Below are 13,052 nucleotides of genomic sequence, written 5' to 3'. Positions count from 1 at the left end.
TACTACACTATTAAATATTAGTAAGGTACTCATTCATCATTTAGAAAACATTACTCCTAACTGCTCTAAATGGTTATTTCTGGATTAATAAATTGATAAAACATGTTTAATGACAATATTTTCAAACTTTATAAATAATGGATTCCCATTATTTATAAAGTATTGCATTAAGTGCAAACCAATTATTTATGATCTCTTAATGAGTCATGGTGACTTTTAGAAAGTGTAACATAAGTATTAACAAAGACTTTAGAGGCTTATTTGTACATATAACAATTATGATACTCATTTATCATAATTGTTGTGGGAATAATCAGTGACAATACCAATGCAGAAGCCTTTGTTTCCTGTTCTCAGTTGACAGGGGGGCATACGGTGTGGTCTGAACTTGCTGTCTTTCTTGTATTTCTCATTAACTCCAGAAGTTTTTGGAAAATATCAGGTGAGCTGAAGTCCAGTGTTGTGGTTCTAAACCATAATAGTCACATTATGATCACAGGTTTGACCTCACAGGCTTTTACCTTGAGTTCGATTGCAGTAGAACCTATCAGGAGCAAGGAGTCACTGTCCCAGATGTCAATATGCATGGCGTGGAGGGCCAGGTAGCGAAGAAACCAGCGCTTCTCCCCTGGCTTCAGGAAACTATCATCTACTCTGAACTGCAGCTGCAGACCTGGAGAGCCTGAAGAAGGAGAGAGAGGACTTCAAATAAAAGAAAGCATTAATGTTAACCTAATATGGATGTGAACGTCTGAATTACAGAAAAGACAAAATGACAACAAATATCACTGCCCAAATATAACTGGACACCAGTTTATTTTTAACACAGTCAAGAAACAACAGCCTGACATTACTGAATGTATCCCATGGAGTAAACAAACTACTGCAACAATCAAACATGTTCAGGTGATGTACTGGATTAAATACACTACTGTGCAAAAGTCTTCAGTCAACTGATTTGTTTGTTAAGTCACTAAAGAGTGGCTAACAATCATTTGTGCATAAATAATGCACCTAACTCAAGGGATGAACCAATATTGTGTCTAAGACTGATCACTCATCATCTACTGCTCTTCTGGAGTGATGAATCCCAATCTGAAACTTCTGGTTAAAATCGTTTTCAGTATGTACACAGTAGGTCAAGAGAAAGCTACAACAATGAGTGTCTACAGCCATCTGTAAAACATGGTGGAGGCTCTGTCATAGCTTGGGGCTGCATTGTAGCCAGTGGTATTTGGAGATCTTATCAAAATTAATGGATTTATGAACACAGAAAAAATACCACCAGATTTTGATCTTCCATGCAATACCATCAGGAAAGCATCTGAATGGCAACAGCTTCATTTTTAAGCATAACAATTATCCGAACACACTGCCAGTGCACTAAAAGCATACCTGTATAGAAAATCACAGAGTGTAACACTATCAGCCATGGATTGGGCTCCACAGAGCCCAGATGTCAACATTTCTGAAGCAGTGTGGGATCATCTTGACAGAGAACAGAACAAAAGGCAGCCAAGATCCAAAGAAGAGCTTTGAATGTCTTTCAAGAAGCCTGGAGAACTATTCCTGAAGATACTTGAAGACATTGCAAAAAAGCTGTCTAAGACGGTTCAGACTGTGCTAAAGAATAAAGGTGGTCATATCAAATTATGATTTTCAAGTTTGTATTATACTCTTTTTTTGCTCTTATTTACTGTATTTTCATGTCTGTTGGCACACGTTTCAATACATGGCTGCACCTATTACCCATTTTCCTTTGGAAAGATGAAGAAAGAATGGTAGCTTAAGTCTTGCTATTCTGTGTCTCTTCTTATAGTGCTGTAATTACGGTTGTGTAACTGCCATCAGTAAAGGTATGAAGCATAGCACTAACCTGTGTTATTACTTTGCCACATTTTACTGTGAGATACAGAGAAAACAGAGACTGACTGATTAAAACATTGTCAAATAGCTCAGCTAATGATCACAAATCCCAGTTGATTCAGGACTGGTTAAATTTAACTTCTGAAGAAACAATCAACCACTCAGAGCTGTATTGAGGCAGGAGACATCATCCCACCCTAGATGAGATTGTGGCAGCTATATAATAATAATAATAAGCATGATTTTCAATTTTTCAGAAAACCTTTTGTAGGTAACTGCTCTAGCTTACTGTTTCTGCACCTACTATATCAAAAGAAAATCATGTCAGTAGGAATGATTCACCCCTCACTGACTGAAATAGTTTGCAGCAACATCAACAGTAGGATGTCCAGACAGCTGTTAAAAACTCATAAAATCCGATTCTTTGGGGGCTTGACCCATACTTGGGTGTCAAGGTCTAGATATCTTTGTCGATTACATGAACTTGCATGAACTTGGCGAAAAGCTTTTCTCTAAGCTTTTCACCAAGTTGACGGATCTAGGACTCAGCTCATCACTGTGTCAGTGGATCCTCAACTTCCTCACAGACAGACCCCAATCAGTGTGGGTGGGAAAACAAGTCTCCCCCTCCATCTCACTCAGCACTGGAGTGCCTCAGGGCTGTGTTTTAAGCCCCCTGCTGTACTCACTGTACACTTAGGACTGTGTAGCCACATCAGACACCACCTCCATTGTCAAGTTTGCTGACGACACTGCTGTTGTGGGCCTGATCTCCGACAACATCGAGACGGCCTACCTGGAGGAGATTAGGAACCTGGAGACCTGGTGCCAGGAGAATAACCTGCTCCTAAACATCAGCAAGACTAAGGAGCTGATTGTGGACTTCACTACAAAGCAGGCGAGGAATTACAAACCCCTCATCATCAGTGGCACACCAGTGGAGAGAGTGGACAGTTTCCGATACCTGGGTGTCCACATCACTCAGGACCTGTCATGGTCCTGCCACATCAACTCCCTGGTTAAGAAAGCCCGTCAGCGTCTCTTCTTCCTCAGAAGACTTAGAGACTTCCTTCTGCCACTGAAGGTGCTCAAGAACTTCTACTCCTGCACCATCGAGAGCGTCCTGACGGCAAACATCTGCACCTGGTTTGGGAACAGCACCAAGCAGGACAGACGAGATCTGCAAAGAGTGGTGCGCTCAGCCGAACGCATCATTCAATCAGAGCTCCCTGACCTGCTGTCCATCTACACCAAGCGGTGCAAGTCCAAAGCTAGGAAGATTATGATGGACCTCTCCCATCCCAACAATGGACTCTTCTCACTGTTGAGGTCTGGGAAGCGCTTCTGCTCCCTTAAGGCCAAAACAGAGAGAATGAGGAGGAGCTTCTTCCCCCAGGCTATTCGGGCCCTGAACCAGGTGTAGGACTGGACTCTCCCAAACACGTCACTATAAGACTGGACTCTCACACACGTCACCACACGCACCACCACACATTTCCTATAATCCTATAATTCCTATAATTTATAATCTTTATAATCTCTTCTGCTATTTGCACATTCTTTACTGTAAATTCCTAAGTTAAATTGTAAATTTTGTAGTAACCTGTAAATAGTAAATATTGTAAAACTTTTTTTTCTGTCATTTAATGGTCGGGCATTGTACAGCAACAAGCATTTCACCCCCATGTCATACTGTGTATGGTTGTGTGTGTGTGACAAATAAAATTTGAATTTGAATTTGAAATCTGACTTTTGTCAAGTCAGTCTGAGGAAAAAGTCACCAATCTGATTATGTTAGCCGTTCCTTCTAGCCAGATGGCTTTAAATATAGAGAAGAGTCATAATATCTGGAATCAGCTGCCAACCTTGTGGGCATTTCTAAACTGGTGCACTAGCCATCTACTGGGAGTCATTAGGTCTGATGACTGCACAGAATCAGAGTGAAATGCCCAGGGAGTATAAAGCTATTTCACAAAATCAGAAGCTCTCCAGGGTTCCCATAATTCAAGACGATAATGGTGCCTAACTGCCAAAAAAACCTCAAGAGTAATTTTATGAACAGTGGGATAAAGTCATGGCTTAATCAGCACATTCACAATCGTCACTTTCCAACCTTTAAAAGGACTAATCACTCAAACAAAAGGTTTTCCACTTTAGACAAAATACTGAACACACAGTAAGATAACAGACGCTGTTTTGAGAACTACAGCAAGCCCTTAAACATCACTAAATGTTGCATATTAAACAGCAGTTTAGACTACATGCAGGGACGCACGCATAAGAAATTATTTTTGATTAAATCGGTTTATGGTAAAAGCCAAGAACCAGTCTGAGAACGTAAACTGAATACTTTGTGTGATACACCCTGCTGAAAAGTGAATCTTCCTCTACGTCCAAATCATCCCTACACCGGTGTGTTAAAATGTGTGAGTATGGGGTCTGCGTGCCAACCTTATTCCCAGAATTCTCTTCCATGGAATCCATGTAAGTCTGTATCAAAGCCCCACGCTGTCTTTATTCCCATAAGTTGAATGTGCAGAGAATCAGTCGACTGGATAGAAGTGGAGTAATGAGGACCTTTGGTGACAGCCCCGCTGTGTCTAAGAGACCAGCATGCCCCTCTGAATCTTTCCACACATGAAATGAAGGGAAAACTTTTTTTCTTTGCACATTTTCTTTCTTTTTTCCTTATTTCTCTCTCTCTCTCTCTCTCTCACACTCACACACACACACACACACACACACACACACACACACACACACACACACACTTCTTTAGTGTCAGTATTCCCATGAAGCATGCATGCAGAAATAGCCTTTTCTGAGGCTAACAGACAGGGTTCTTAAAGGTCCAAAAAGACTGGTTTATTTAAGACAAATACCTGTAATTACATGTTGGCCTCCAAGATAGCTGGATCTAAGCTCAAAGAGGCAATTAAATCCAGTTCTTTTTGAATCAGCTACTTGGGTGATTTAGATTTTTACAATCTGATGACCTCCAAAATAAAAAAAACAGTGACCCACTTTATCTTTTAATATTTTTTTCCTTTCACAAGCTTTCATTCACATCAAGGGATCTAATTTACAAGAAATTCTCCTGGGTGTTGGAAACAAAGATATCATCTTATTAACATATGAAACTTTGTCCCTACGTAACAAAACAAAAAAACTAGCCTAAAACCCAATGTTAATTCAGCACCACTTCCTGCCATAAAGGACATCTACAGGAAGCGGTGTCTGAAAAGGGCTGGGAAAATCATCAAAGACCCCAGTCACCCATCACATGGACTCTTCACCCTCCTGCCCTCTGGGAGGCGCTACAGGAGCCTCCAGACTAAGACCACCAGGTACCGGAACAGCTTCTTCCCCACAGCTGTCAGACTCCTGAACTCTGCCTCACATTAGACACATGGACTGGAGATACAACCACCTACACACACACACACAATGGACAACTGTACCCTCATAAACACAATAATAACATGGACTGAACCACCACTCACAACCACTAGCACTTTATATAGCCTCTGTAGAAATTATTCACATATCTCACTTATCTTAACTGCACTACTGTATAATTCTGTGTAAATAATCATTCTGTACAATACTATAATTTTTAATTCTACAACTGTTTATAACTTGCATAGTTCACATTTCTGTATAGCTGTATATCTCATATTTCTGTATAGTTGTTTTATTTCATATTCTGTATAGTTTTTCATATTTATATCCTGTTCATAGCCTGTACATAGCTTGTACTCACTACAGCCTGTATATACTTATAGTTATAGCATATTCATAACATACCGTGTACATTATAACATACCATAATAGACCCATTTCTGTAATATACTTACATATCTATATTATTGCTAATATATATTTGTAATATATCTATATCATGGCTAAAGCACTTCTGGATGGATGCAACCAAGGCATTTCGTTGCCTTGTACCTGTGACATGTGCAATGACAATAAAGTTGAATTGGGGCAGCCAATAAAAGAAACTGGGCTTAATGGGAGCTAACAGTCAGTGAATGAACTGAGGCTGCACCAAGGAACAGTGTAATGTAAGTGAGGATTATACAGAAGAAAGTGTCCTGATGCATGCTCAATCTTTCAGGTAAGGAAATTCTGTTCATCTGGATGTCAGTGGGTTCAGTACATTTGCATAATTACTGAAACTAGCACCACTGTCAAACAATGGGCTATGAGGTCAGCTTCTTGATGATTAATATGCAAGTTGTCATGACCATTGGTCAACAAAGTGGGGAACCCATGACACACCTATGTTTCTGCCTGTAGTACTGACCCTTGTATGTGAAACAGTTCCAAGAGCAAACACAGTTGGTCAGTGCTGAGAGTTTCAGTTCAGTTTCAGTTTCAGTTTTACTTCTATAGCACATACGGAGGCCATCCTGATGTGCGTTCTCAGAAATGTAACAAGAAATCATTCTCCCGCCTGGGTCGGTCTGCTTTTATGCACAGCACTGTGCTGTAGTCAAGCAATGCCACTTCCTCACATACACAGTGACAATGGAAGATCTGTGCTGAGAGTCAAGGAAGGTGTGAATGTCTTTTATATTTGCAGGTCAGTCAATGTGTGGGATATTTTGTATAGGTACGGCAGGCATTTCTGAAAGTTGTAACACAGAGGTTTGGCCTGACTTGGATCTGAGCAACTCTGAGTGAGCAAATGCAAATGTGCCAGGCCTCAAGGATAATGGGTGGTTTGCACAACAAAAGCTGGAGGAGAAACGAGCTGACGACCTGTGAAAATCTCAGCAGGGGTGCTTAACACCTCGGGACTTGCACCAGAAAATAAAAACCCAGTAATTCTAGGGGGTGTTGGGTTTAGGGAAGTTAAGCAAATTTGCGCAGGTTTAGTAAATCTAGTGTTAAAAGACCCAGGTACATCAAAGTGCTTCACAGATGAGCCGCATTTGCGGGTTTACAACAATAAAGTAGCAAAGAAAATACACCCCCTGTAAATAGGTTGAGGAAGATTACAGTGAATGTCTTACAGACTTCTGCTCAGATCTCTAAAAAGAGATTTCAAAATTAAAAAGAAAAACGAGTACCAAGTAGGACACGGGTGTCAAATTCACTTTCGCTAACGTAAGGGTCACACCAAGGGTCAGACATATAGCTTATTAACAGGATTTCATTTGATTGGGAAATTATGCATCTTGTAGCCTATTTGTGTATAGTTTGGTTTGTATAAAGCAGGAGTGTATAACATAAGGCGCAGGTGCCAGAACTGGCCCAGTGAAGACTCTGATCTGGCCCATGGAAAGGAAAATGTGGAGGACTTAAATTTGGTACTTTTAACTATATTTTTTATTACATTTTACAGCCTACTCCTTCCTACTCGACCCTCTCCAAAAAAACACACCACAGTATTTAAATTATAGAATTCTGTTATTTCACACATTTACTTCTTAAAATTAAGCCCAAAGAGTCATGCTGACAGATTTCCTTCATTTAATTTAGCAACATTTCTCAAACATACTGTTAAAATTGTGTTATTTTGTCTTATATAAAGATCGTGTCATTGATTAAATGTGTAGTTAAAATGTGTTACATTGACAGAAAGTTGAGTGTTACTGGTCCAGCCCACATAAGATGAAAGTGGTCCCACAATGTAAAATGAGTTTGATGTGCCTGGCATAGAGGATTAAGCCAGAAAACAAAAGTTTCTTAACCATGACAGCATTTTATCAAGAAAAAATATTGCATTCTGATTACAATTCAAACAAATTATAACAAATTGACTTAGAAGCCTGTATTTACAGTTGATGTAAAAGCTTAGAACAATGGCGAATATTTTATTTTAACAAGTCTCATATAGGCTGTTTTGCAGGCCTGAACATCAGAGCTCAGTAACTGTCTCATTAAAAACATAAGGCAAGGAAAACAGCTTTTACCGTACAGCCGAGCTTCTGCCATGAAGCTGGCTGCTGATACAAAACCGATACCGTTGCATCTCCATCACTTTGAGTTTGGCCTTGAAGGAACACACAGTTGCACAGCTTTTTTTTTTTGTTCAGGGACTTTCCAAAGCCTTTGTTCCTTGTCCATGACTCCATACCTTTACTGGTATGTGGATTCAGACAACAAATTAAGTTCTTTGAAAACAGAAATTGCCTCTTTACACTCGGTGAAGGCATAGTTTATTCAGTCTCCTACCACAGCTGAAATGGTCTGCCTTAAGAACTAACTTTCCTGTTTGTTGCATCCAGTTTTAGCACGTGTGTGAGGTGCACACTGCTTTGCAGATGACTTCTACAACCGAGTAGGTCAAATTGAAATTTATTTAAGAACCTAAAGCGATATGCAGGCTGGATTAACATTTGTGAAGGGCCAACTTTTTCCTGTGGGCCATGACTTGGACACACTGTAGATTATAGAAAAATCTCCAATTCACGTAACTTACATGACAGTTACAACTTTAGATTTTTACTAAGAGGGCATCACAGGCTTGTCTGTATACAAAAGAAACAGGCGAAGAGAGAGGGAAGAGAAAGACCACGGCACTCGTGATATAGTCTTTTCAGAACTCTTTCTCCTTTAACCTACACCTCCTCCTCCTTCACCAATCCCTCCTCCCTCCATCTCCCCAACCACCCGCCAACTCTTTCCACTTGGACCATTAATTCTCTCAGCATGCTCTAGGGTTGTGTGCTGTGGACGTGTGGCAATGAGAGCACAGAAGGAGAGCGAGAGAAGGAGACAGAATGTGCTGTGTGTTTGTGCTCACAAGTGGGGAGGAACTGACAGATCTGGCCCAAGGGTTGCACGGGGTCGCGTGTATGTGCGGCTCGACCTGCAGACAAGGGGCAGCACCCAACATACCTCCCCCTAACCTGGACGGGCGGGCACTTGGTATGTTTACAGCAGGTTGGGCAGCCTGAACACCCAGGGAGGGATCAACAATTCACAAAAACACTGTGAGGGCTGCAGGCAAAGAAAACAAAGAGAAAGCACAGAGTGTACTGATAGATGTGGAAAGGACTGATGAGAACCGTAGATCAACAATTACCAATATGTCTGCCTTTTTGTTAGAAAGAAAGAAAGAAAGACAGAAAGAAAGACAGAAAGAAAGAAAGAAAGAAAGAAAGAAAGAAAGAAAGAAAGAACGAACGAATGAAAGAAAAGATCACACCGGCCACTAAGGGCTTCTTATTGCAATGTCTGGATTATTATGTACTTGATTAATAATCCACACCATTTTTAGATCAATACATTTGTATGGAAAGCAGCCCACACGCTGAGATAACAGTCATTTTCAGCAAATGTCTAACTATATATTAATGCAAATGTGACACAGTGGACAAGGAACTCTGACTCTTGTTTGTTGGGAGTCAGTGTGGGTGTAAAGTGATGATGTTTCACAGCCCCAAGTCGGCAGAGAACAGAAACATGCAACAGAATAATGGACTTTTCTAAAGGTTTCTCTCTAGAACGAACTAAACCCCTCCATCACTTTTGATATGCACATTCAAACCGTGTAACGCTGTATCTGATGAGAAAACGATGTGTTGTTTAGAAGGGCTTCAACACATAAACACAATACATAAACATGTATTTATGTATTGTATTTATTCTATTGGTGCTGTGTTGGTGTTTTGTTTTTTTTTTTGGTTTAATCTTAATGAGCAATACATGTGCAAAAGAGAAGGAAAAAAAGGAGAAAAAACCTCAGACACGTCAATCAAACGCACTCCCGAGAAGAGTTCTAATCAGGAAGCAAATAAAAACAGCAGTGTGGGTGGACTCTGGCTGTGTGGGGATCTGGGATTATCCCTGGTAGATATTTACTAAGAAAAAAATAAAAAATAACACACTTCACATATTGATTTGTTGCTGCTACTATCTGTTCAGATTCTCCACCGCTGTGTCCCACTGCTGACTTTAATATTGTCTCTTTTTGAAGCCTCAAATTACTAATTAACACAAAGACAGATGATTGCAATTTCATTTGCTCTTTGTACTTTAATTTGTAACAGCTACACGTTAACCATTTCAATTACTTGCAAATTGAAAAAAAAGGGAAAAAAAAACAATAAATAAGAGAAATCAGCCGTTGAGGCAGAACACTGTAGTTTCTGCTTCAGTTATCTTCCATAAGGTAAACATCAAGACACCCAACTGTGCCTCATTTCCCTCTCAGTCTTTGAGTGTTCAGTTGCACCACAATAACTTGGTCTGTATATCATAAAATGCCTGGAAGACACATAGATTTCTCTGTGCACTGACTCTCTACACAAAGAAATCTGGGTGTGTGGTTTTGAATTTTGCTCCCAGGCTTCGTATTCATCATTTCTCATGTAGAAAGCTGATCACATGGCAGAAAGATAAGCCCAATACCAAAATGGATTCTAAAACACAATCACATGAGGTATGTATCATATTGTTACAGCCACACTGGTTTAAGTGGTTTACAGCAGCAGTCCCCAACCCCCGGGCCTCGGACTGGTACCGGTCCGTGAGTCGTTTGGTACCGGGCCGCGAGAGTTGAGGCTCAGGTGTGAAATGTATGGTTTTCAGGGTTTTTAGCGGTTTTCAGCGTTATTTTGTTATCGTTTTTATCTTTAACTCGGTCTTCCTGGGTCTTTTCACGTGTGAATGAATAAATCTTCTTTTTTTCGGTACTGGTACTAGTTTTATTTTGTTGTACTTTTCCGCAACACCTTAAAGGCCGGTCCGTGAAAATATTGTCGGGCATAAACCGGTCCGTGGCGCAAAAAAGGTTGGGGACCGCTGGTTTACAGCATGTGAAGATTTACACTCAACCTGATCAGGTGTCCTCTTCAAGCTAATTTTACAGCAGGATTGGAAGAAACTTTGCGAGACCTAATGATTTCATTAAGCGACTGCTTAAGCAGGGTTTAGGAATTCATTCGGCTCTTGGGAAACTTCCACCCAGTAGGACACAGAATCACAAAGCTGAATAACCATAGCAGCTTTGAAGCTCAAAGTCAGTTTCCATATTCTCTCTAAAACTCCCATCTCTGACTCTTACCGTTTCTTGCACACACACACGCACATAGGAAGCTCAAACCAGAGAGCAGATACCAAATCACTGATCTCGTACAATACTTGGATCGTTCACATCTTTATAAATCACTTAAAGAGTGCTTTCAAGATTTTACATTTGGACTAATTTGTGCAGTATAGCTAGAAATTAAAAACATTATTGAAAAACAGTGATTAAACTGTCTTCTTTAATCTGTAGTAGTAAAATATATATAGCACTCCCTCTGTCACTGAACTGCAATAGCAATAGTAATTTCTATCCAATGATGCAATGCAGTAAACTAAGCAAATGCAACTTTAAATGTAAATAATAACGTTTTACAACTTGTAACAGGTCAAAGAAAAGTCCATACCATAAAACACATGACGCAGACACTCCCCCAGAGAAACTATCCATCCGTTCTCTGCCAGGCTCTCTCTTTGCCATAGTGAAAGAGAAACTGACAACCAGCTTTTCATCTATGTTGTACTACACTGAACTGTGGCCAGGCGGTCTCCACCATCCCCTGACCTTCCATCACACACATTAAGGCCAAAAGGTGGGAAGGTGGTGCCTCATACAGTAGCTGCTTCCTCACTAAATGTTTTTATTATACCAGGAGAGACGGTTCTAGCACAAGTTGAGGTGTATTTAGCTATCAGGATAAAAGCAAGAAAACATTCTGTGTGTGTCTGTATGTATGCAATGACTTTTTCTGATCACAATCGAATCCTGCCAACATGTTGATATTCAGGTATGGAAACGTTAAAGAGATACATTTTGACAGCAGGGCAAAAAACCCATCAACTTTTCAAAGTAAGTGTCAGAGAGCGTTAAAGTACAATGTGTGAACTGTAGCGCTTTGCAATCATGCTGAATAGAGTGCAGAGGACATCATAAAACAAACAAACAAAACATGACCGTGAATTTTATATTTGACACGGCCACACTGAACAGCCACCTAAGCAGTGAACGACTGAAGCAAGAAATAGATATTTCCTCAGGAAATGAAGGTTCAAAGAATGAGAATAAAATAGGAACTTTTTTTCAATTGACTCAATCATGCTTTACAGAAGAGTTTCAATAATAATAGAGCTACTGAAATACACTGAATTAAGTTGAAACAATCTTATGCAACAAGATGTCACTGACCCACTGTATCAATGCTTTTGAAGGAGAAAGTGTAGTTACGCTGCTGAAGGTCTGCAACTATTCATTACTGCAGTAAACTGAGATTCCTTACAAAAGCTCAAGCTTTAAATGTTACAGTATCACCTAGACTGGAGAAAATTACTACAGAATTATTACTGTGGCAGTACAAAACAAGCCGGAAATATAAGACTGACACAGTAAAACAAATTTATGGAGATTGTGTCTCCCAGCAGATAGAAAGCAACATTCCACTCTCATTTTAACTTTACCACCAACTATCCTGTGAAGCTCCTGTGAAAACTATGTCTTACACCTTAGTCATTAGATTCATTTTTAGGAATAAAACAGTACTAACTATATCCTTTGGCAGTAAAATGAGCAGCATATCAAATGTTTCTTAAAAAAAAAAGATTGCTTTAAATCAGTTGGATCATAAGATGCACGGGATGAAATCAAGTGGAATGAATCCACAAAGAGGAAAGAAAAATACCCTCTCGTTAGGTTCACTTGATGGCAGCAGTAACAAAGCAGACTAAGTAAGGCTATAGAAACAAAACTCCAGGGTTTAGTAAATCAAGTTTTCCTTTCAGATTCACCTCCCTCGCACTCTCTGTTTAGCTTATATTACTTTTGATACACAAATTCTCTTGTAGTGACATTAAATATGTTCAAAATTCCATTAATATTGAACAGAATCACCAATTCAACCCAATACAAAAAAAAATATCCGGTTCATTTGGGTCATTGTGTGCTCAGCTTGCGTTAGTCTTTTAGCTAATGATACCCTAAGTTATAATCTGCTATTTGAGCTAGCCAACTGAAATTACATCATCACAGAAAGGGAAAACTTTTAATTGTACATAAACAGTTTTTGTGGTTCTGCAAGTAAAGCATGCAGGCACATGAGGCAGATTTTGACATTTGTGGAAACAAGCTGTGAATGGACTAACCGCCGGTGGTGATAAGCTAAGCATTTTATTCTTCAAATAAGAAAGGAAAGCTTTAGTAGTTCAAC

General features: G+C 39.8%; 1 protein-coding gene across 3 annotated transcripts in view; it reads right to left on the bottom strand.

The window, feature by feature from the left end:
- Nucleotides 1-13,052, bottom strand: part of nphp4 (nephronophthisis 4) — a 184,706-nt gene that overhangs the window by 44,405 nt on the left and 127,249 nt on the right. For all 3 annotated transcript variants that reach the window (XM_080899956.1, XM_080899957.1, XM_080899958.1), the window contains one exon: nt 522-682. In XM_080899956.1, coding sequence (XP_080756082.1) covers nt 522-682 — 161 coding nt within the window. The remainder of the gene's footprint in view (nt 1-521; nt 683-13,052) is intronic.

The sequence above is a fragment of the Rhamphochromis sp. 'chilingali' genome (assembly GCF_963969265.1).
Source record: "Rhamphochromis sp. 'chilingali' genome assembly, chromosome: 12".
Taxonomy (NCBI): Eukaryota; Metazoa; Chordata; class Actinopteri; order Cichliformes; family Cichlidae; genus Rhamphochromis; species Rhamphochromis sp. 'chilingali'.
The sequence above is the reverse complement of the archived record's forward strand: the minus strand, read 5'-3'. Positions and strand labels throughout refer to the sequence as shown.